At 56.9% G+C, this 22,395-nt stretch overlaps 11 protein-coding genes across 11 annotated transcripts; 8 read left to right on the top strand and 3 right to left on the bottom strand.

Moving 5' to 3' along the window:
* Positions 1-434: 434 nt before the first annotated feature.
* Positions 435-1,526, top strand: KRP23_12842 (Arrestin domain-containing protein A; the record flags this gene model as incomplete). Its single annotated transcript, XM_067883483.1, has 2 exons — positions 435-576; positions 637-1,526. 2 exons carry the CDS (start codon positions 435-437, stop codon positions 1,524-1,526), a joined length of 1,032 nt encoding a protein of 343 aa, XP_067738924.1.
* Positions 1,527-2,139: 613 nt separating this feature from the next.
* KRP23_12841 (putative beta-glucosidase btgE) lies at positions 2,140-3,783 on the bottom strand (the record flags this gene model as incomplete). The annotated part of the gene is made up of 1 exon (XM_067883482.1): positions 2,140-3,783. The coding sequence occupies one exon, from the start codon at positions 3,781-3,783 to the stop codon at positions 2,140-2,142; it is 1,644 nt and encodes a 547-aa protein (XP_067738923.1).
* A 3,427-nt stretch (positions 3,784-7,210) lies between these two features.
* On the top strand, positions 7,211-8,518 carry KRP23_12840 (Arrestin domain-containing protein A; the record flags this gene model as incomplete). Its single annotated transcript, XM_067883481.1, has 3 exons — positions 7,211-7,349; positions 7,416-7,519; positions 7,598-8,518. The coding sequence occupies 3 exons, from the start codon at positions 7,211-7,213 to the stop codon at positions 8,516-8,518; spliced, it is 1,164 nt and encodes a 387-aa protein (XP_067738922.1).
* A 480-nt stretch (positions 8,519-8,998) lies between these two features.
* KRP23_12839 (Arrestin domain-containing protein A) lies at positions 8,999-10,138 on the top strand (the record flags this gene model as incomplete). Its single annotated transcript, XM_067883480.1, has 2 exons — positions 8,999-9,137; positions 9,201-10,138. The coding sequence occupies 2 exons, from the start codon at positions 8,999-9,001 to the stop codon at positions 10,136-10,138; spliced, it is 1,077 nt and encodes a 358-aa protein (XP_067738921.1).
* A 505-nt stretch (positions 10,139-10,643) lies between these two features.
* On the bottom strand, positions 10,644-12,040 carry KRP23_12838 (uncharacterized protein; the record flags this gene model as incomplete). Its single annotated transcript, XM_067883479.1, has 3 exons — positions 10,644-10,800; positions 10,857-11,662; positions 11,732-12,040. 3 exons carry the CDS (start codon positions 12,038-12,040, stop codon positions 10,644-10,646), a joined length of 1,272 nt encoding a protein of 423 aa, XP_067738920.1.
* A 690-nt stretch (positions 12,041-12,730) lies between these two features.
* On the top strand, positions 12,731-13,147 carry KRP23_12837 (Elicitin Vex1; the record flags this gene model as incomplete). Its single annotated transcript, XM_067883478.1, has 1 exon — positions 12,731-13,147. One exon carries the CDS (start codon positions 12,731-12,733, stop codon positions 13,145-13,147), a length of 417 nt encoding a protein of 138 aa, XP_067738919.1.
* A 108-nt stretch (positions 13,148-13,255) lies between these two features.
* KRP23_12836 (uncharacterized protein) lies at positions 13,256-14,460 on the top strand (the record flags this gene model as incomplete). Its single annotated transcript, XM_067883477.1, has 2 exons — positions 13,256-13,372; positions 13,441-14,460. 2 exons carry the CDS (start codon positions 13,256-13,258, stop codon positions 14,458-14,460), a joined length of 1,137 nt encoding a protein of 378 aa, XP_067738918.1.
* Positions 14,461-14,582: 122 nt separating this feature from the next.
* Positions 14,583-15,848, bottom strand: KRP23_12835 (uncharacterized protein; the record flags this gene model as incomplete). The annotated part of the gene is made up of 2 exons (XM_067883476.1): positions 14,583-15,626; positions 15,687-15,848. 2 exons carry the CDS (start codon positions 15,846-15,848, stop codon positions 14,583-14,585), a joined length of 1,206 nt encoding a protein of 401 aa, XP_067738917.1.
* A 1,845-nt stretch (positions 15,849-17,693) lies between these two features.
* On the top strand, positions 17,694-18,254 carry KRP23_12834 (uncharacterized protein; the record flags this gene model as incomplete). The annotated part of the gene is made up of 1 exon (XM_067883475.1): positions 17,694-18,254. One exon carries the CDS (start codon positions 17,694-17,696, stop codon positions 18,252-18,254), a length of 561 nt encoding a protein of 186 aa, XP_067738916.1.
* A 1,022-nt stretch (positions 18,255-19,276) lies between these two features.
* On the top strand, positions 19,277-20,770 carry KRP23_12833 (uncharacterized protein; the record flags this gene model as incomplete). The annotated part of the gene is made up of 2 exons (XM_067883473.1): positions 19,277-19,630; positions 19,715-20,770. The coding sequence occupies 2 exons, from the start codon at positions 19,277-19,279 to the stop codon at positions 20,768-20,770; spliced, it is 1,410 nt and encodes a 469-aa protein (XP_067738915.1).
* Positions 20,771-21,066: 296 nt separating this feature from the next.
* Positions 21,067-22,333, top strand: KRP23_12832 (uncharacterized protein; the record flags this gene model as incomplete). The annotated part of the gene is made up of 3 exons (XM_067883472.1): positions 21,067-21,132; positions 21,194-22,101; positions 22,171-22,333. 3 exons carry the CDS (start codon positions 21,067-21,069, stop codon positions 22,331-22,333), a joined length of 1,137 nt encoding a protein of 378 aa, XP_067738914.1.
* Positions 22,334-22,395: the final 62 nt, after the last annotated feature.

Genomic DNA, 22,395 nt, shown 5'->3' with positions numbered 1-22,395 from the left:
TGTGGTCGACCTAGTCAAAAATGCCCTGGAAGTCAGGGCTTGGATCTCTCCGTGGACATGGGCCACGAGAGCTTCAACGAGACACCGATTTCCCCGCGCTCCAACTTCTAGGATTTCTAAAATCCATTGCTCAAGGCTACCGACAAGCAGGGTTTCGCTCCGTATGGGCTTCCACGAAGTAATATGTAAACCTTCACGCGGTCTGCAGCTTTTTACGTGGGGATGCCGGCCTGCATTCCAGCGAGCACAGCAGATGAAACACAATTTAGTGGATCTCTTTGTGCAATCGAAAGTGGATTTCGAAGTACCATGTAGCCATCACGCTATTTATTGGCTTCATTTTTATTTGGCTACATACACATAAAAGAGAACGTGCAAATTCCGGGCCTGAGCACTCTGCGGCCATTTTGACATTTGCACACTTCACGACAACGATGGGGAAACTGTCCAGCGCTTTGGGGGTGGGCTCGAAAGGCAGCCTGCGTATTGAGCTCGACCGCGGGAGCTACCAGCCTGGAGACGTCGTGAACGGCACCGTGTACTTGTCGGTCTCCAACGAGATCAAGAGCAAAGAAGGTAGAAATCCCACAAACCCCTAGTTCGATGACCATTCTACTCACTCTCCTGTGCTTTCAGCTCTGGTGCTGTACGTGAATGGCGAGGAGTACGTCAAATACAACGAGGTGTACGGCGAAGCGGCGGTGCCACGCAAGCAAACCAACAAGCTCGTGGCCGACCAAGTGGTGCTGTGTGAAAGCCGCGAGTCTTTCGCGCCAGGGGAGTACGTCTTCCCGTTCAACTACCAGCTCCACCCCACGCTGCCTGGGAGTTTCCACGTTGACCGTCGCCATGCGGGGGAAATATGTGACATCGACGCTGCTGTCAAGTACGAGCTGAAGCTGCGGCTGCCTGTGAAAGGCGCGTTCAAATCTGACCTCAAGGCTGGGCGGCCACTTGTCGTGAAGACTGCACAGACCATAGCGCATCCGGTGCAGCCTCGAACCGAAGCGACGGCGCAGCACGCCAAGCTGTTGGGTGTGATTCGCCAGGGCAACTGCGAGATCTCCGCGTCTCTCGAACGCGACGTCTACGTCTCTGGAGAGTCGCTGCATATTCGAGCCTCCATTGTCAATGGCTCCAGTATGGACGTGAAATCGGTGTCGGTTCGCCTCATCGAAAATCTCGTGATCCGAGCGAACAACGACCACGGAGAAATCAAAGCCCAGACTTGCCTCGTGAAGAGAGACTTCCCGGGCATGAAGGCCGGGTCCACCACGATCGACCAAGCATATTCGCTGGACCTAGTCGGACGCTCCGATAGGTATGCAGTGCTCCCGCCAGCAGCCTCGAGTTTAGTCAGTACGAGCCACCATGTCGAAGTCCGCTGCAAGTTTTTCATGAGCCCGAACGTGCATGTCGAGATCCCTGTGAAGATTTTGGCTCCGCAGATGACTGAAATGGCGGCGGCAGCTGCAGCAACGCCGGCGGAACTCGCGGCCGAGCTCAAGACGAAGGATCTCAATTAGATTCGCGCCGCGGCTTCACCAAGGGGACAGCCCAGCATTCCCTTTCGTATCCCCCCGTCCACACTTGACTATTTTGGGCTCGTGGGAGCAGAGGAAGCTCCCTCAGCTTGGTGTCAAGGACTGCAGTTGAATTGAGAGCCTACTAACATGTAAGCTGAAGGAAAAAAAAACGATTTTTGCTGGGAGAATATATCTACCCGATTAGCTAGGTGCTTCAGCCGATCTCTTCAATCGATCGACCGGTACTGGTGAAGTAAGTATGATTTGATAACTCCAGTCCCGACAGCGCTAATCATTCACCCCATCAAGCGTGCTACAAATACTTCAGTACTACGTTGTATTATAAGAAGTCTCGATGATGGCGAGACTTCTAGCTCTCATGCGGTGGTCCGTCTTCAATCTATCCAAGATTCGAGCATGGTTGTGGGGACTCTATGGCGACTTCGTAGGTGGTCGAAATTCGTTCTTAAGCAGTCCTGGTGTATGATGATAGTTCGAAAACATGATGAAAACTTTGTGACCTTCCAAACCATTTTCCATTGAAACAGTGAAGAAGATAACTCAAAACCCGACATTAAGAGTGCTCCTGATGTCTAAACAGCGTCGAATTTGCTTACAGAGCGCAGTGGTTCTGGATCGGTGTGACCGTGAAGCCGTTGTCCTTGTTCTCAGCACACTCGAGCGCCGCAGCACGCTTGCGAGCCTGGTAGATGAAGCCGAAAGCCACCATAGCAGCACAAGCGCCACCGGCGAGAGCGAAGGCCACGGTGGTCGAAGCACTGCTGCCGCCGCTCTGGGTGTTGGCCCGCTGCGTGTCGTCCTGCTGCTGAGCCTGGGAGCTCGTGCCGGTCTTGGTAGTTTCCTGGGTCGACTGCTGCGTCGTCCCCGTCTTAGTCTGCTGCTGGTACTCGTTGCCCGACGACTTGGAGGTCTCCGTCGAGGCCGAGCTGCTGCTGGAGACACCGACCTCACCGCTGCTGCTCGAGACCGAGCCTGACGTGGAGGCCGAACCGAACTGGACCAAGTCACCCGAGCCCGAGGTGGTGTTGTAGTCGGCCGAGCCCGAGTTCTGGTAGATCGCGGGCGTCTCCGTAGGCACCGGGGTAGGAGCAAGGGTAGCTTCCGGAGTCGGGGCAGTCGTAGGAGCCTCCGTCGGAGGTTGAGTGGGGGCCTCCGTCGGCGGTTGAGTAGGGGCCTCCGTCGGCGGTTGGGTAGGGGCCTCCGTCGGTGCTTGAGTGGGGGCCTCCGTAGGAGCCTGCGTAGGGGCCTGCGTCTCCGTGACGGGGGTCTGCTGCTCATACGAGGGTGCATCCGTAGTCTGGCTCTGCTGGTTGGTCGGAGCCTCCGTGGGCTGCTGCTGGTTAGTAGGAGCGTCCGTGGACGGAGTCTGCTGCTGCTGGCCGATCGATACCGACACCTGCGCCGAAATGCTGAACTTGTCTTGCCCGTCGAACGTCACCACACCGAAGGTCTTCTCGTACTCCTCGCTTCTGTAGGGCGTGTCGAACATTTGGAAGTAGAACTTGTCGGTCATGGAGCTGCTCCACTGCTGGTACGCGTTGTAGAACGTCTCCGCGCCGGCCACGCTGCCGATGTTACCCGAAAGTGAGCCGCTCGACGGCCAGCCCGTCTCGGTCAGGACCAGCTTGCTGCCGACGGAGCCCACCATGGTCTGCCACTGGTTGTCGAGCACCTGGATGGCCGTGTCGGCCGTGGTGCCCGGGGAGAAGTACGGGTGCGCGTTCACACCGAGCAGGTCGCAGGCCGAGACGAGCTCCTGCCAGCCCGACACGGACTGGCAGTTGATCACCTCCGTGTTGCGCTGCACCGTGCCGACGAGCACGCCGCTGGGCACCTGCGACTTGATCTGCTGGATCACGCTGATCATGTCACTGGGGACGCTGGAGGCGCCCGCCAGATTCTCGTTGCCGACCATGATGGCGTGCACACAGCCGTCCTGCGCGGCCTTGATGGCGGCGGCCATCTGATCCTGGTAGTCGCTCTGCGGGTATGGGACGCCCAGCATCGCCTTGAGGCCGGCAGCCGCAATGATGGGGCATAGCTCCGTGTTGCCGAACTTGGAGATGAAGGTACGCACGCTGTCGAAGCCGCGGCTGGCGATGGTCTGCATGTCGGCCTGCACCGACGAGGCGTCCATGCCGGTGCCGTGGTTGGGGTCGTAGCAGACACCGTTGGCGTCAACCTGCGACGAGAGGAGGGCGATGACGCCCACAATGAGTGGCGCGAAGAGCTTCATGGCGGTGGTGGTTCGGTACTTCTCCGGGGAAAAGTGCACTCTCGTGTCAAGACGGAGGTGAGAGTGAAAGTGAGGCGTTGCAGCCGACTGCAGAGGGCATGCATGCATGACCTCGGTCCCACCGCAAGCAAGAGCACAGAGAAAGCGGGAAGGATAGGCGGCGCTGGCTCCTGCAGGGGCACTTTACCCACGACCTGCACGAACACCAAACGCGGCGATGGCGTACAGAGCTGTAGGTAGTACCTACAGCTCTGTATAGGTAGACTACGCCACCGCCGCGTAGGATGTGCAACGCTGACAGTATCCACCACCAAAGCGCAATAGACTAGGCACAGCGTTCGGTTGTGAAGGGGAACGCTGCCATAGCGCTCAAGTCTTGAGTCAAGATACGCAGGCAATTAATCTCGCTCGGTTCTCAACGCTGTCGCCGCAAGGAGATCCAGACCCTCTGAAGGGCTCAGATAAAAATGTCGAGCGCCACGTTGCAACTGCACCACTTTTTGATCACTCCATGGGGTAAAGGCTGCACTATTCCATCGGATCTGAAAGCAAAGCGAGCGGCCACTTGCACTTGACGTCGTATCGTAGCGCCACAAAGAAGCATGGCGAAAATTGTTCGACCTGTTTCGCCCTTATGGTCCTCGATTCGAGGATCCCGTATCTGGGAGATCACTCGACGACGAGCACGATCGGCTACTTGCCAAATCAGCCAAGCAGTGCTCGGAGCTCTCCGTCGCTTGTGTCCGCCGGTCAGACCTCGGCGCAGATCTCATTTCTTTCGTGCAAGTGGAAAGCCCATGGGCGCCCTCTGCAAAAATCCGCGGAGTTGTCGACAGCATCGTCGGTTTGGGTTGATATGAAGATCACTCCGAACATTCACCACGCCATTTCCTGCCGCTACGTGACGAAGGATTGGTAAATACATATACATGTTAGTAATATGGAGTATATTTGGGCTTCCGAATTATATTAATATTACTAATGTTCAGAAAATATAATGTTACAACCAAAACTACTACTAATGAAACTATTCATACAGTCCTACCGCTCGCACTTCTCCATGCGCCTGATCTCCTGGCTGTTGCGATATAGAAGTAGCTGACTCTGAGCTCGCCCATTGCCTATATACGTGCGTAGAGAGCTCACGACAAAATATATCGGCGAAAGCACTCGCTCTTGGGAAGGTGTCGACGTACAACGGCCCAACCAGACTCGCACGACCATAGCTACCGCTGGAAAGGTATTCTAGCTAATCGTGCCAACAAGTGTGTGTATGTTTTTCCATTGACGGCCACAGGCATCGTCAACATATGGGTCACACTCCACACGGGACCACGAACTCTTGGGGGCTTGTGATGGTTGATGTCTTCAGCAATACCAACAACCGTTTCACGACTCGTGTCGCTTTAGTAGGCTTTCGGAGACTACGGGGTCGGCCGCATCGCCCTCAGTGGCCTGACTCGACACAGATGTACTTAATGTTGAGGGTTGGTTCTTGAATGTGCGAATCCAAGCTGAACTGCAAAATCTACGCATACAAACAAGTGAATTAGAAACAGACAAACGCAAAACCCAGGTATTGATTGTCTAGATATTTGTATAACCCCAGACCTTGTTATTTAAACGATGAACTCGCCGACGAAAGACAAATTTGATTTAGCAAAATAGTAGTTAGCTTTACACTAATACCAACATTTTGAATTACTAGTTTGCGCTACTACTAATGAATACGGTTTTTTATATAATATACTATTAGAAATAGAAATATACATAATAATGTGCATAATACTAATCTCGATTTCACTATCAAACCGACTGTAATACAGTTCTCGTTATGTAGCGCTGCAAGTCGGCTCGAAAGCTACGGGTAGCTTCTGCGGACAATGAGATGACGCCAGCAGTGGCGTACAGGCTGCCAGCAGCTCAACCACCCTGCTACTAAGATACACAAGATGATACTGCGCCCGTAGCGTCAACGCTCGGATACTCTGTATTCTTGTGTGAACGCTTTTCACAGGAAAGGCACGTCCTCCAACACTAATTGATTCGCCGAGACCAGAACTGGTTCCTGATGACGTTCTGGGCCCCTATTCATCCAGCTACCAGTACCCGCAGTACGTCTTCGATGTGGGTGTTTATGACTCTCTTCGCCCACGTCTGCTCCTTCAGAAGCACCGTGAACTGGGTCAGTACGACAGAGATCCGCCTCGGGTGTGCATCTTCTTGCGCGTAGCGTCGGTCTTGGACTGGGCCCTCGCCTTGGACCCGCGTGGGGGTTGGCGTCGTGGTCCATCGGTTGGGTCTTGCGCTTGGCATAGGTCAGAAGACATAGGTAGCTTAAGGCGCGCAAACACCAGCAAATTGAGGCGGACGATGTCGTTCAGAGTAATTAGGAGACTCTATCCATTGGCGACGTAGTAGATCGAGAATGTAACTCTCATGTGTCAACGGACGCAACCACTTTTCACGCAACGGGTCTCCTGCTCCATTTTCGTGGTATCGACTTGCCGTAGAGAGCGGCGTCGTCACCCTGTAGACGAAGCACGAATGGCTTCAATGGCGAGTGGCGAAACGACGGTCGCTGGCACGAAGGTGCCTGCCACGCCCGGCTCGAAGAGTTGGCGTGGCAGAACAGCATCTACATGCACTTCGTATCTAGCAGCAACTTGCATTTGCAGCAGACCTTGCAGTTGCCAGCGGTCCAAGCGGAAGAAGCCAGATCGCGCGGTGCTTCAACTTCAGAAAGACAGGATAACTGATAAACTCGGACAACTAATGCTCTGTAATGAAATAGTAAGTCGAACAGACCTCTGAATATTTACCCTCTCTGAGTTTTGATGAAGTAGCCATCTCATATGTTTTATGCAACTGCTTCGTTTTTGCACCAAATTGAACTTTGCTTTCAGTGGCGTCGTCATCGCAGCGATGAATTCTGCTGTAAAACTTGCCTCGCCGGCATAACCTGGCGCAGGAGTTTGCACGCCTTCGTTGACATGTATATTCATGATCAAACCCTCTCTGAATTGGCTGGTTGTTCCGGCGGTCAAAGCCTGCTCGGTCCTTTCTCAAGCAGCTGTCCAAATTTCGCTGATCTGCAGATGCGATCTGTGGTTTACCGCAAAAGGCGAAGGAGCTCCGTCGCAAAACGCCTCGGAAACGAGAATCTGCGATGCGAGGCTTACACAGCGCCAACTGGTGGCGAATGTAAGCGCCCCCGCCCTCAGTCCAGCAGAGAAATAGCTTGCCAGTGGCAAGTTTGCCACTGGAGACCTTGCTTGCTAAAAACACGGCCTTTTTCTCTGGAAAGTCCCACCCTCCGTGCGCTCCTGTGATTGGCTGAAATACAATTCGGTCTTCAAGCTCAGCTGATTCAAGCTCTCACTCGACAATTCGCTCGACAATCAGAACCTCGCATACAAATACCAAAATGGGCAAAGTGGCAAAAGCACTCGGCCTCGGCGTCAAAGGCAGCCTCAACGTGTCGCTCGACCGCTCGCACTACCTCTCGGGTGACCTGCTGCGCGGCTCCGTCGTGCTCAGCGTCACTGAGCCGCTCGATTTCACCTGTGAGAGAGAATAGTTGCCTTTTTTCGTTATGACGCGCAGCTAACTCGAGCCTCTGCCAACTGCAGCGCTGGTGCTACGCATCCGCGGCAAGGAGCTGCTCACGTGGACGGAAGGCGGCGGCCAGGCCGCGGCCGTGTATCTCCGCGAGCATCTGCACCTGGACGAAGAGGTGCGACGCCAAAGTCTCACCTTGAAGTGAACACACTGGACCTTAACCTGTAGCCATTTTGTGCCATATTAATGCCAGCTCGTGCTCAGTGCCGGACAGCAGTCGTGCCAGCCCGGCGAGTACGTGTACCCCGTCTACTTCCAGTTGGGCGACACGCTGCCCAACTCGTTCCACATCTCGGGCCGCGACGCCGGCGTCATGTGCCGCATCGACGCGTCGCTGAGCTACTCGGCCACCGCCGTCATGACGGTCAAGGGCAAACTCTCGGCCGACCTGGAAGCCAAGCGGCCTTTTGTGGTGCAGCAGCCGCCAGTCGGACAACCTGTCCGCTCTCTGGAGAACTCGACGTCGGCCGAGGTCCACATGCTGCGGCTGATGAAGAAGGGCACGTGCTCCATCTCCGCACAGCTGCCTAGCGACGTCCACGTTGCGGGGGACACGTTGTTGGCGCACACGAGAGTCCACAACGACTCTTCGAAGGACATGCACAAGCTGTCCATGATGCTGTACGAGGACGTCTCGGTGGACTTGGGCACGTCAAACCAGAAGTCGGAAGGCTCCTTGTGCGTCAGTCGCCAACACTTCCCGGGCGTCCAAGCAGGGAAGTCGCTGGAGCAGGTGCTGGGCCTGCCCTTGGTGACCAAGACGTCTCCCTCTCGGCCGGTGTCCGCCGCTATCCAGTCACACTTCTTGACGACCAAGTATCGCCTCGTCATCAAGTGCCAATTCCGTCTCTGTCGCAGTGTGTCGGTGGACTTCCCCGTGGGAATCCTGCGCAAGCTCGTGCTGGGAGCGGCATTCGCCCCGACGGCGGCCGTACTGCCGGCAGTGGTAGCTACCGCTGCAGCTGCATCGCCGGCGGATGTGGGCGTCGAAGTGGCGCCTGTGCTGGCGGTGGCAGCAGCTCCCCGGAGGAAATCGGCCAGCGATGGAAGGAGCTCCAGGAGTTCCCGGAGTTCCATGAACTCGGTCCGCTCTCCGACGGACACGCTGAACTAAGCGGGGCGTGTGAAGGCTGTGGCGTATTTACATGATGGAAGCATATACATTAGGATGAGGTGCCGGCGTAGGGCGCCTGTCGAACTGGCCGTAGCGTATTACCAATAATGGAGCCGCCGCGACGGCGTGGAGTTTTGACTTGGGCTTGCTGCACTGCATTGCATGGTCGAGTGGGCGGGCGCTTGGTTCAACCACGCACCTCTGGGGAAATGGCATGCAGATAGAAGCGCAGCTCAATCAATCCTGAAGGTCGGAGGGAAGGATGCCTCTCATCACCATCGCGCGCAGGCTTTGCATGGTTATGTCTGTCTCTCTCACTTCAGCTTCGGTCGACGAGTGCTCCGTACACCGCTTGACTGGTGAGCAAGGCTGGCCGTCCGAGACACGCAGAGCCATGTCTGTGGGTGGATTCACAATTGAAAGCGCCGCGCGAGCAGCAGGTGAAGCGACAACTTGTTCCTAGGTCGACGGACGGAAGCAATGGGGAAAGTGGCCAACTGCTTGGGCATCGGCGTCAAAGGCTCCATTCGAGTGATGCTGCACCGAGCAAGCTACACCGCCGGAGACGTGGTGCAAGGGCAACTGGTGCTGCGGGTCTCGAGGCCCATTGAGTGCGTAGGTGAGTTGGCCATTGCATTCGGTGCTGCATGGAATGTGCAATGCTAACGCGTTAATGGAGCAGGCTTGTCGATTCACGTGGAAGGCGCTGAGGCGGTGGCGTGGTCGGAAGGAGCGAACCACGCACTCTCGAGGCGCAACATGCGCGACGAGTTTCTGCGCGAGTGGATCGAGCGCGTCGAGCCCATTCCCAGTGCGTTCGAGCCGGGCGAGTACCGCTTCCGCTTCCGCTACCGCCTGGACGATACACTGCCGCCGGTGTTCCGACTGGCGGAGGGGTTTGCAGGAACCCGGCGCGAAGTAAACGCCAGCATCGCGTACACTATCAAGGCTCGGCTGGGTGTTCGGGGGTCGCTGGTGGCGGATCTGGAGACGGAGCATGACCTCGTCGTGCACCGACCGTCGCTGTGTCACCCAGTGCGCTCGCTGCAGAAGTCGTCGTCCGATGAGGTGCGGCTGCTGAGCCTGATGAAGTCCAAGGGCGCCTGCGAAGTAGCGGTGTGTCTAGACAGCGACGTCCACATCACTGGGTCCACGCTGTCGCTGCAGGCGCGCATCAGCAACTATTCGTCCCGCGACATGCACAATATTTCGGTGCTGCTGTACGAGGATCTGACCGTCGAGCTGCCGAACCGCCGACCGAGTACGGGCACGCGCGTCGTGTGCACCCAGGACTTCCCTGGCGTGGCTGCAGGGCAGCTTCTGGATGAAGTGCTGTACCTGCCTCTCGTTGACGACATGAGTGGACGGCCTGTTGCCCCCACGAACAGCGCCGCTTTCGTTCGGTGGCAGTACCGACTGGAAGTCAAGTGCCGATTTGTGCTCAGCAAAAGCGTGAAGGTGGAGATGCCGGTGATCGTTCTGCGAAACGTTGGAGCGCCACCGATGACTGTGAGTGGAGATGCAGCATTGCCTGCCATCGTTTTGGTGGTCCCAGAGGGAGAACAGGAAGTGGGCGAGCAACCAATCTTCACTCTGCCACACGCTGTGGCGGCGATGTAAGCGGCTAGCGAGAAGAATGCTGGTCACAAAACTATTTATCTTGACCGCGGCAATACAAGAGATTTGGCTCACTAAACCAGTGAAGATATGCGGCATGTGCGCAGTGGTAAAACACTGATAAACGCTCCCGCAGTGGTTGGAAAAAACTTACTACGTTGCCAAGGATTCCTTACGTTTTGCATTGCCCGTTCCGCTTGCGAAATTGGCACCTGAGGGTCAGGAATCTTCTCTAGCATGTTGCAATCATGCATTGCCTGCTGCAACCTCGACAAGTTCAGATCGTCAAGATCGGCATGGAATTTCCTTCGGCAGTGTGGATTCGACACGGACATCGGTGGTGAATCGAAGATGTTTCACGTGTGCTCAGTTCCCAGATAAGGTTGGTTTCGATTCTGTTCATCGAGGCACGTAGTGATAATGTTGGTTTGGTAGCGGATTGCAATACGCGTATAGCGTTGGACATTTTTTTCCTATCGCTACGCACCAGTGCTTGCCATGCTCGACACTACGTCGCTCGAAACCGCGGTCCGAAGACGGCCATTTCCCATCGAAGTGCCAGTTGTACACATTCGACCATCCAGAAGTACGAGCTCTGACGGAGAGCGGGGGTGACCCCGCCGATGGTGACTTCGCAGTCCTGTCCACGCTGCTCAAAATCAATCCTGCATACACACAGTCAGTTGGCATCGCGCCACCCAGACAGACCGACAGACCGTACCAAGTGAGCGTCTCTAGCCAGATTTCTCGTCGTAGCTTTGGTGCTGCGGCCAACAGATCCTGCACTTCCACACACCCACGCCGCAGTCCACGAGTGATGATGAGGTGGCCGGTCTCGGTCGAGACTCGTGTCACTAAGGCCATTGTGCTCACGGACGGAATGTCTGTCTTCTCGGACAGCACCCGCGAGGCAGCATGGTCGTAGCAGAAGAGCACATTGTTGTCGTCTATGCGCTGCACCAGGCGGCATCGGACATTCATGACGGGCGCAAAGAGCTTCTCGGTCCGAATCGGGTCCAAGAACAGCTCCCACGTCTGGTTGAACACGAACCGAGCCGACTTGCCGCGCAGTAGCTTGGACTTCAGGTTGTGGAAGTCCGCCCGCTTCGTCAAGCGCTTCTCGTCCCAGCCACAGATCTCTCGAGCTCGATTGACGCTCTTGGCCACGCCGTAGGTTGGCATGATGACGTCCAGTGACCTTCTCAGCTCCCTCTGACAGTCTGGAGTTGTGAGCGGCTTGAGCACGAGGAAGTACGACGAGTTGGCTAGGTAGAGCTTGTGCTCGTTGTTGAGCATCTGCTGTAAAGTGGACGAGAAGGCCGCGGCTCGATGGAACTGTTTGCGCAGCTGCGCGTTCTCAACCAGCAGCTCGTTTTTCTGCTGTGCGACCTGCACGAGTTGCTGTTCCTTCGCGTTTGTTTTTCTTAGTGAGACCTCAGGTCCTACCGGGCGAGTCCTGCCGTTCTCGTAGTCAGCGAGCACCTCGGTCAACTGCTCCACTTCATCTCGAAGCCTGGGGATTCTCTCCTATGCAAGTGCGGCAACAAAATCACGTTAGAACCGACAAAACACGAGGAAATGGTAATATGTGCTAACCTTTTTCCTTAGGTATTTGTTACGCTCTCTGCGGCGGCTGGACTCACGTCGCTGCTGCTCTTTGGATTGAGGACCAGTACTGAGGGGCTGGGAGCGTTCGTCGTCATCGTTGACGAGCTCAACGGCCGTGTTAATTGCACCGGCCTCGGCCTGCTCATCGAGAAGTTTGTCGCTGTTGGTGGGGAACGTGTCGACAAACGCCAGGAAGTCGCTTAGGACAAGGTCGTTGGCCGGCACACGGGTGGGGGTTGAGGGGCCAGACAGAGGCTCGAGCTCTGGCTCCTCCGACATGTGACGCCTTGACTGCATCTTGGGAAGTGAAGTGGATGCATGACAGGCGCCCGAGACCCTATTGTGGCACTTGAAGTCCCGCGCGAATGTAAACAGTGCTGCTAGCAGCACGTGCATGCTCAAGCGTTGGGATCGAGCGACGCACAGTACTCAGCTGCATGTACTATATACTCGGCTACCATCCTCACGACTCTTACCGCTGCTGGACTTGCATCTCGCCATCGACGAGGGCCTGGTGGTCACCGCGTTGCCAGCCTGGCGGTAGGTCGGTCGAGGCTGGGCTGGGCTGGACTGGACTCGATTGGCGACCCACAGCGGCCCTGTTGCAGCTCATTTTGTAGAGGACCCCCGGCAACCGTGTTATGTCGTACAGCCAGAGAGCGCTGCTCGAGGCAGAGTGTTGTACACGAGGCACGCGATGAAGGCATTGCCTAGACCTTCGCATCATAGCCAAACTGAAATGCCTTCTGAACGACAGGACAGAGGTCAAGACCAGGCCAACATGCACGCCCCTCTGAACTCGAGGAGCAGCTTAATCATATACAACAACATTGCTGTTGTCGCTGCGCGGTTGGCCTGTGCGTGTGCCCCATGCCGCCTAGATGCAGAGGGTGCTTGTAGAACTCGGCAGTGCAAGAATTCATTCTTTATTTTGCGCAGCAACCCGCAGCAGAATAGTACCAGGATTCCAGTCTTCCAAGTCTCAAGATGCAGACGGTCTCGCTCGTCCTCCTCTTCTTCGGCCTCCTCGTGTGGGTGGCGCCCGCGGCCAATGCCGCCGCTTGCAACTCGACCGAGCTGGAGGAAGCACTGCACCCGCTGTACGCCAACCCGAACTACCCGGTCTGCGTGTCCAACGTCGGTGTGGCTCTGCCCTTCACATCCCCTCCAACGACGGCGCAGATCGCTGCAATGTGCGCGAGCGCTGCTTGCGAGGCACTGATCGCGATCGCCATCACTCTCGACTTGCCCGACTGCGAGGTCGTCGTGGACGGCGTCGCCTACAATGTGCTGCTGGTTCGAGCACGCCGAGTGCAGCAGTGCTCATCTGCGAGTCTCTCATCCAGCATCACGGCCAGTGTTTCCTCTAGCGAGGCTGGCGCTGAGACCAACACGGTAGACTGAGGCAACTTCAACACAATTCCATATTGTTCTTTTAAAAAGTAAATTGTGTTTTCATAACTCGCTCCTGCAATTTTTCCATTTTTAGCAGAAGTTCAGACCGTGCAGTCAATGGAGCCTCGGACCGGCAGCAGCTGCGAGGAAGACACCGCCGCCGCCGCCAAGGTGTCGGAGCGGAAGCGCCTCAAGCATCGCGAGTACGTCAAGAAGTCGTACAAGAAGAAGCTCGTACGCGCAAACGCTGCAATTCCAACCTCGTTTTCCTTCTCAAGCTGACCTAGTGCATTCCGCTGTAGACGACGCTGGACAACCTCCGACGCGAGCTCGATGCTTTGGACAAGCAATACGCAGCCATGCTCTTGTATGAAAGCGGCAAAACCCAGCAAAACGACGTGGACGTCACCTCAAGCGCCAACCTCCTGGTCGATGCCCAAACACCGACCATGCAAAACTACCTGCAAGCCACAGAGGCCAAGAAATGGTACCAACAGGAGAACGACCGATTGTACCAGCTCAACGCGTACCACATGAAGGCTGAGAGCCGCATGGGCCAGTTGCTGGACGCCTCCGAAGCGGCCAAAGTGCCGCTGCCAGGGGTCTCTGCGTCTCGCCAATATCGCATCCGCCCGCTGCCTACAGATTCCTACACGAAGGTTATTGAGGATGCGACGAATGACGTGCTGCGCTTTGCTCGTAGCACCGACAAACTCAGCACGGGAGCACGCGTACTGGGCTGGACGGATCAGCGAGAGGTCCACGGACGCACCCTCAAATTCGCGCTGCAAAAGGAATTTGCACTCTCGCCCAGTGATCTTTTGCAGCGGAGCTGGTCGATATTTTCCAACCCGAAAGAGTTTCCGAAGATCTACGGCTCAGCACTGGATGTGCAGCTTCATGTGCTGCAGTACGTTGATGCGGACACAATGCTCTTCTACCGGCGCATTGCCCCGCCAGCAGACAGCTCTCGAGCAGTCAAAACGGTCTTCTTGCTTGCGAGAAGGCCAATACAGGAGGGCTACTTACTGCTCTTTCGATCCTTTGACAAGGAACTCGTGCAATTTGAGGAAGTGGACGCCGACGGCGTTCCTGAGATCCGCTTGGGCCCGGACGCAGCGGACAAATTAATGTCTGCCGAGATGTGGGTAGACAAGTACATTTGGGTGTTGTTCTACAACGTACCAACAGAGCCCAAGCAATGTCTGTTTCACTTCGGTGGCGCCACTACCACCTCAATTTGGCTGCGCGAGGTGCTGTTTATCGCGATTCGATGGGAAAGCATGGCCGTGGGCTCCCAATTCACGCTCACGGCTGAATGAAGAAGATTCATACCAGCATGTAAGGTTTTGTGAGGGTGCAGACTTACTTCTAAGTACTTCAGTACTACATAGTTAAATATTGACGAGCGCGATGTTATCCTTTACCTATGGATGACGTTTTTTCACCCCTGCAAGGTTATGAGGGGGCCCACCGCACGACTCTCCCAGCGGAGAGCCATGAGCAGCACTTCCAGCATCCAAAACTGCGCGTTGTCTACTGAAAAGTGCTTCATCTCGCCACCAAATTGAAAATCCACGCCAGAGCTGTCGTCCCGATTCTCAAACGATGTCCAGGCGAACATGTCTAGCCAGACCACACGCGGCTCCAGACGTCTACCTGCAGACTCAGCCGCCAGCTCCACCCCGTCTTTGGTTTTGGTACTCGGAACACCAGTAAAGCCAAACTTGTCGTGGTCCAGGGCACGGTAAATTGTCATGTATCCGTCTTCAGCCCGGAAACGCGATGAAAGCAGCAATGTCTTCATGATTGCGTTCTGGCCTGGGCGTTGCAACTCACGGCAGAACACGCGGTTGTCCTCGTTGACAGTTTGGATATCGTGCAAGTTAGAGGTCATGCCGCGCGAATGAAGAGCTTTGTACGAGCTTTCTGTTGTCATGATGGCCCACCCGCGCTCCGACAGCTCCTGCGCTGTCCGTCCTGGGAAATGCTTGCAAATCGAGTACTGCAGCCGCTCCCCTTCCAAACGATAGCGGTGCGTCCAGCCCAGCACCTCCGCATTCGCTGTGTAGAGATCTCGACTCGTCCGGAAGTTGCACACCTCCAAATATGCCGCTCGAATCACCTCATAGCACGCATCAGCAGTGATCGGCGTCATCCCCCATCCCTGTTTTTCACTGGGATCACTGGGTTCCTCTGGGCCATGACCTGCTGCCTCCTGCTCTTGGTGACGCTCACGCTCCTCATTAGCACTTGCAGCCGACAGCTTCTTCTGGAACGCCAAGTGTTGGCTGTGGACATGCCGCAGCGTTGCATTTTCCTTCATCTGCTGCTCCTTCTCGCTCGTAGCCTGCACATATTTCTCGTGCAGCTCCGGCACAGAAGCCGACGGACCTCCCACTGGAGGCCGAGTCCGAACGTAGCGTAGCAGAGCCGCGTGCTGCGTGGACAGTGCTTGCTCCTGCTGCCTCAGCTCCTTCAGCAGCTCCTTCAAACCGTACTATTAGCTACAACCCCTCGCAATGGAAGGACAATTGATCGTTGGTACCAGCTTCTGGTAGTAGCTCCGTTTGACCAGCTCGCGGTGTTTGCGTTTGCGCGCATCTTCCACTGCTTCCGACCCAGAGGCAGGGGATGACGACCTGCTAGCGACCACCTTGGGGGCTGGAGCGGCATCGGCGGAGCTCCGTCGCGAAGAACGTGACGCCATGGCGCGGAGGACGGCAGTGCCAAGCGCCGGATTTTCCACCGTGGGAAGCAACTCGCTGAACAGGAAATCATCAAGTTTTGCTGCGATACTTTCTGTGGTACATACGTACTGAAATGATGCTAGCATTCAATAGATTGAGATACACATGGCACTTTGCTGCTTGTGCTAGCCCGCTCCGTTCGCGTCCGTCCGAGCCACACCCTCGTAGACCATAGACTGTGGGGACGGGATAACATTGCTCATCTCGTAGCCGATGACCCTCCCTGTCATTGACAGCCCATCACTTTGTGCTAAAGCGAGCGCTTCAGGGCCTGGAAGCCGATTCCAATTTGTAGGGATTCAAGGTCACACGTAACATAGAGAACTGCACTCTGAGTCAGGTGGGGAGAACACGTATAAATCTACATGTTGCTGGTACTCAGTCCGCTGAGGTTTGGTAGCGCAGAATGGTGGTCAAGAGTGATGTGCTTCAAGTTGAGGCTCGAAATTGGATACTCAGCAACAGCAAACCCGACCCAGTTGCTTGACTGCGCGGCCGGCGAAACAATCCACTTCCAGAGCTCACGACACGCAGAAAATTTGCCACGCCGCGTATAATGCATGTAGCGCGTAGGGATTGATTCAATCCCGTAAGACCGCACAAGGTGAACCCACGTTTCAGTCAGCATGCTACACATTTCGCTGCGGACTCCGGGGCTCGCCTTCATGGACAGCGAAGCTTGTAGCCAGTGGCATCAGGACATGCACGCGTTAAACATTCGTCGCGACTCGGAGCCCGTGCATAGCAAGTTTCGCGTCTTCAAAGGGTTGCCCGCTGGAAGTTTCACGGCTCGGTAGGCATCGTAGAGCTGGAGTGCAACAGGACTGACATTTACTCGCCAACCCACCGATTTATCAGTTGATCCATTGCCTGATGCGTGACAGCGACAGAGAGCTCTTCGTCGGTCGTGAGTGCAGGCTGCATCGAGAACGCTTTCTAGTTTGAGGCGAGCGCCGCTGGCGACTCGTATTGCCAAGGGCGTGGCCATTCCACCGCGCTCGCAGCAGTAATGCGGCTGTCCTCGGCGCTTTCGATAAACGAATATGCACGCCGCAGCCGTGTTTTTGCGGGCTGTACCGTCGTCCGAGCCAAGCAGCTTTTGCTCGAAAAAGAGCTTTGCGAAATCCGACGGCGTGCGTCGGCGCCTCCGATTTGAAAGTGCAACGCGAACTCGGCGCGCTGGACGCACCCCACGGCCATGCCCGTGGTGTGCTGGCGCGTGCTGTAGTGCACCCACAGCCACGAGCAGCTCGTCCCACGCGAATAAGAATGCCGCCCAACTCTCGTCAAAACGTGCACCCGTCCGAACCTCATTGAAGTGGCCGGCGTGACCTCTGACAGGCGAGCGACCAGCGAGACCGCGCCATCACAAAGTGAACGTTCGTGTCAAGGGAGCGCTGCGGCCACCGAAGTCGCCACACCCGCCCCGGAAGCGGCCAAGGCGCTGGACGATGGTCCCAGCATCCAGCGGAGACTTTGGGGCAAGCAAGAGCGAGTCGTGCATGACACCCGGCAGTTCAGACGTTGCACCGAACGCCGTGCCACTCCGTGCCACTCTTGGACGCACAGAAGATGCACAATCTTATTCTCTCGTACGTATCCGCCCAAAGTCGCAAGTGTTAACGTTCCAAGGTCGCCACTGCCCTCATCCGGACAGCCTCTTCTTCTTTCGCTGGGCTTCCTCGCGCGCGCCGATGAGTGGGGGGCGGGCCGCGAGCTGCGAGCGGAGAGAGCTCATTCCCGGATTCGCTCGTCACGGCAACAACCGCCCTCTTCCACCCGCCGCCAGGGCTCCAGCAACCATTATGACCGCCATCGCCCCCACCGCCACCTTTGCCGCGCAGACCATGCCGCAGTCGCTCTCCATCTCGCTCGACTTCTTCGACATGGACGACATGGCCATGGAGCAGCACACGCCGATGTCCTCAGCGTCGTCATCTTCCTCCTCGGACCTCGGCAAACCCAGTCCCAACCCGACCAAGAAGCTCAAGAAGCGCAGCAGCGGCAGCAGCAGCAAAGTGCTCTCCTCCAAGCGGCTCTCCAACGAGGAGAAGCAGGCCAAGAACCGCCTCTTCGTCAAGCGCTGCTACTACAAGAAGCGCGAGGCGCTCAAGAGCCTGCGCGAGGAGGTGGCTCAGCTCGAGGGCGAGTTCACCGCCGTGCTGGAACGCTGGCAACAGCGCAACGAGGACTCCGCCGAGGCCTTCCGCGACGGGAAGCGCCGCATCTCTCCGCAGGATCTGTACGCGGAGCTCACCAACGTGCGCAGCTCGCTCGTGGACGAGCAGCAGCGGCTGAACCTACGGCTTGCGGACCGCCACCTTTTCCGCCAGAGATTGCAGCAGCTCTACGAGCCCACGCACTGAGTGCCGCTGAAGTGCCCACAAACCGAAAGCGTGTTTGTACCGAGCGTCGCCGTGCGCGGCCATGTCGTGTCGTTCTGGAGCGAGTGGACGCGCTCCACCTCGTGCCGTGCCTTGCTTTGCCGTCCTTATCCGGCCGGCCCCCTCGCCTGTCGGCCTGGATCCTCTTATTTAAGCTGTAGGCCACCACACCACCGTGGGCGGAATAACCTTTTCAATCGAAGAGTTTGCCTTCTCCTTTGCTGTTGTTGTGCGGCCTGGAGTTGTCGTGAATCAGCCGAGACGGCGGGCGTCGTCGTGAGCGCTGGCATATAGTTCCGCGCGCGATCAGCTGTTCGAAGAGAACGATAGCGGGTGACTGACCTCGAAGACGAGCTCCGGCAACTTGGATCGAGACTGCCGCTCTGCCTTCGCTGCAATTGTCCGGCGCCGCTTGGCGTCCGAAGATCGCGAGTCGCGCGTCTCTCTGTGCCTGCAGCCAATCGCTCAATCGCTCGAGACAAGAACGGCCAGATTCGCCTGCACTGCTGTTGGCGACAAGTGCATGGAAGGCGCGAAGCTCGGCTTGCCAATCGCTTGCTTTGCCGACGTGCAGCGAAAACCAGGCTGCTTGGGCTGCCGCCGCCGCCAGTCAGTCAGGCGTACTGTTTCCACCCCGTTGAGCGCTTGCGCCTGGTGCTGCCCAAATAAAACCTACACCGGACTCGACCGCAGCCAGCCAGGGCTCCCCAGCTGCCAGCTAACCCCGCCGCGCAAAGAATCTCCTGCGAGCGAGCGTCGGGCAGGCGAAATGCAGGGAAACCTGAAGTGACGTTTCGCCAATATTTCCCGTCAAACGCGTTGCTGATGTCGATGCGTTTTCGCAGGGGAGATGCGTCTCTTTACAGAAACTGGGCCCTCCCCCCTCCCTTTTGATTCGTCCAAAATTCGAGAAAATCCCATGATTGGCGAATGTGGGTCCGCCTTTCTTGATGGCTCCCATAGTAAAATTGCCCAGGAAACACACAGCAGTCATTATGAAGACCATGGAGAGCGACATGGCGGCGCTGGAGCTGGACATCGACGCCGCGTTCGAGCCCAAGGTGGAGATCGGCGGCGACTGCTCGTCCTCGTCAGAGGAGGCCTCGTCGTCCTCCGAGTTGCATCTGACGGTGCCACCACTCAACACCATCGACGACGACGACGACATCACGAGTCAGCTGCTGAGCATGCTGGCCGAGGAGATGTCCCAGAAGAAGCGCAAACGCAACCTGAAGACGGCCGGACCCAGCACCACAGGTATCCGCCACCGCAAAGCGCTGGCGCTGGCCTCGCCCACCGACGAGATCAAGCGCGAGAAGAACCGCGACTCGGTCAAGCGTTCGTACTACCGCAAAATTGTACGTGGAGGTCGGCCTGGCCTGTAGCGTGGAGGGTGGAGGTGACTAACTGACGATGTGGTGCACTGGGTTCCCTTTCTGCAGGAGACGCTGGGAGAACTGCGAGCGCACACCGAGTACCTGCGAGACCAGTACAACAGCCTGCTGGCCCAGTGGGAAGATAAAACGGAGAGAGAGAAGGCCGAGACGGCCAAGGACCCATCAGGCCTCATGAAGAGGTACCTGGAACTCTCGAGACTGCGCGACCGCCTCTGGATGGAGAACACGCAGCTCCACGAGCAGTTCGAAGACCGCGAGAAGATTTCGTTCCGCTTCCAGAGACTTTTCGACGTCAACTACCAGCTCATGGACCACTCGATCGCCGCGCCCGTCGACGGGGAGGATGACGAGCGTCGAGTGCAGACCCCCATGCTCATCATGGACGAGATGTCCTTCGAGAGCTTCAACAAGTTCGCGCAGGACGCACAGCGCACGTTCGAGGCCTTCCTGGCGAGTCGCCACCACATGATCACGACGGAGACAGCGCTCGGGTGGACCTGCTCCCATGTGGCCAAGGACAACTCGTTCGGTTACTACTTCGAGAAGAACTTCCGCCACAGCTCGTACGTGAGCGCGTCCGAAGTGGCGCACACAGCCTGGCAGACGCTCACGTCACCTGAGCGGCACTCGAAGCTGTACGCGCCGGCACTGCACACGCGCTTCCACATCATGCAACAGTTCGACAGCAACAGTTACGTGCTGTATCGCACGATGGAGAAAGAGGGCGAGGACTCGATCACCACGGCACTCATCATCATGACGCGCATCCCGCACCCGAACGACTCCGGTTGCCTAATCATCTGCAAGGGCCTGCGACGCGAGGAACACACGCTCCACGTCGAGTTCAGCGAGGCCATCGCGCTGCAGAAGAAGAAGGAGTGGAGGCAGTCCATGTACTGGATCAACATCGAGGAGGTACCTGTCGACGACAGCAACAACAGCGAGGAGGTCGGCGAGGACGTGGAGAAGAAGCTCAAGGTCGTGCACGGCGGCATCATGAACAACATGGGCGACCGCAGCCGCTCCTTCTGGCTGTTCGAGAACCTCCAGATCGCCCTCCGCTGGGAGCAGAACCTCGGTCTGGGCGAGCCGCTCAGCTAGAGCAACGCGCAGGGCTTCGCTCACGCAGGAAAGATTGCGCCGCCCCAGTGAATGGGGACCACGAGCAGACACGTCAAAGACGCACGTCCACGGCAACACGAAGAATTCGATTCGCCTTGGCGCTCCAAGTGGACGGCGTTTAGGCATGCAGCGGCGGCATTACCCGTCGAAAGTATTGAGGCTCTGGATAGAAGAGGTATTAGGTTTTGAGGTGAATCACAGGCCGCGACGCCGTTATTTTATTCATAGGGAACTACTGCGTACGCTTTTGTAGAGGTCACTTTCCTGCCTCTCTGATGGCGACGCCCGCGCAGCGCGAGCGCAATAGGCTCAAAGTTCGTCGGTGCTATTACAGGAAAATCGTAGGCGATCGAACTGATGGCCTGTATAATTCAGGTGCTGAGGGCTAACAGGGTCTTTTAGTTGAATCTGAATGAGTTGCGGGCGCAGGTGGAGACGCTCGAAGGCGAGTACGAGCGGCTGCTGCAGACGCAGGAGCGGAGAGCGGCGCTCCACGCGCTGACTGACACTCTAAGCGAGACCGACACGCAGTCGCTGCTGGATATGGCGCTGGAGCCGCTGGAAGACCTCGAGGCGCTCAGCGACCTGGAGCCCATCGAGCCGCTCCCATTGGAGCCTCCTGCTAGTCGTGAGAAGCGGCTGCTGCAGCTGGCGCGCGTTCGAAAGGCGCTGTACGAGGAGAATGAGTCGCTGCGGGATCGGGAGATGACCTTCGCCAAGGTTTACGGCAGTCTGCAGCACCTGGTGGACGTCCACGCGGAGGACGAGGAGGAGGACGAGGCGGTGTTCAAGCGCACACAGCTCATGGTGTGGCGCAAGTTCCAAATTGACGAGTGCCTCGAGATCAACCGCGTCGCCTACGGGCGAATCATGGCCGATATTGAAAAGCATCGGCACAAACCACTCAAGTGCACGACGCTGGGCTGGACAGACCGGAGGAGACTCGGAGACGGAGTATTGGAGTTCAGTTTCTCCAAGTTTTTCGCAACCCGTTCGTCGTCGGAGCTGGCTGAGAGCACGTGGCAACTCGCCTCCAACATGAAGCGCACGAGGCGGTTCTTCTCCGTGTTCTTGAACGTGAACGTGCATGTCGTGCAGCATGTAGACATGAACAACGTCGTGTGCATGCGCACAGTGAACCAGGCGGACCACGACGTGGTGCTCAAGAGCCTTTATTTACTCACGCGCTTCGAGACGGAGAAGGGCATTATTATTCTCGTGCACGGACTCGATCCTTCGCGGCTCGAGGACGACTTCACCACGCTTCCCATGGTGGGCAAGGCTGAGGTGTGGCAAGACGACTTCCGCTGGTAAGCTATTGTTCTGTAGGATGACTTTTGAGACCGTGCTTTGATTGATCTCGTTCTCGTACTCTCTAGGATACTGCTTGAAGACGAAGAGGGCGGCTGCCGAATGTCGTATGGCGGGCTGGTGCTGGTAGAGCATCCATGGGAACAATTTTGGCTCTGCGAGGTGCTGTTGTTGACTTTGCGCTGGGAGAGTGCCGTGGTTGCGCCGCTTTTCTCGCTGCGCTGCAATTGAGCAGCGTTCCAGCATACCTATCTGCATGTAGTTGGTACGGGGAACCTCCTGAGAACCCTCGG

The sequence above is a fragment of the Phytophthora ramorum genome, assembly GCF_020800215.1.
Source record: "Phytophthora ramorum isolate Pr-102 chromosome Unknown Phyram_PR-102_s0016, whole genome shotgun sequence".
NCBI lineage: Eukaryota > Oomycota > Peronosporomycetes > Peronosporales > Peronosporaceae > Phytophthora > Phytophthora ramorum.
The sequence above is the reverse complement of the archived record's forward strand: the minus strand, read 5'-3'. Positions and strand labels throughout refer to the sequence as shown.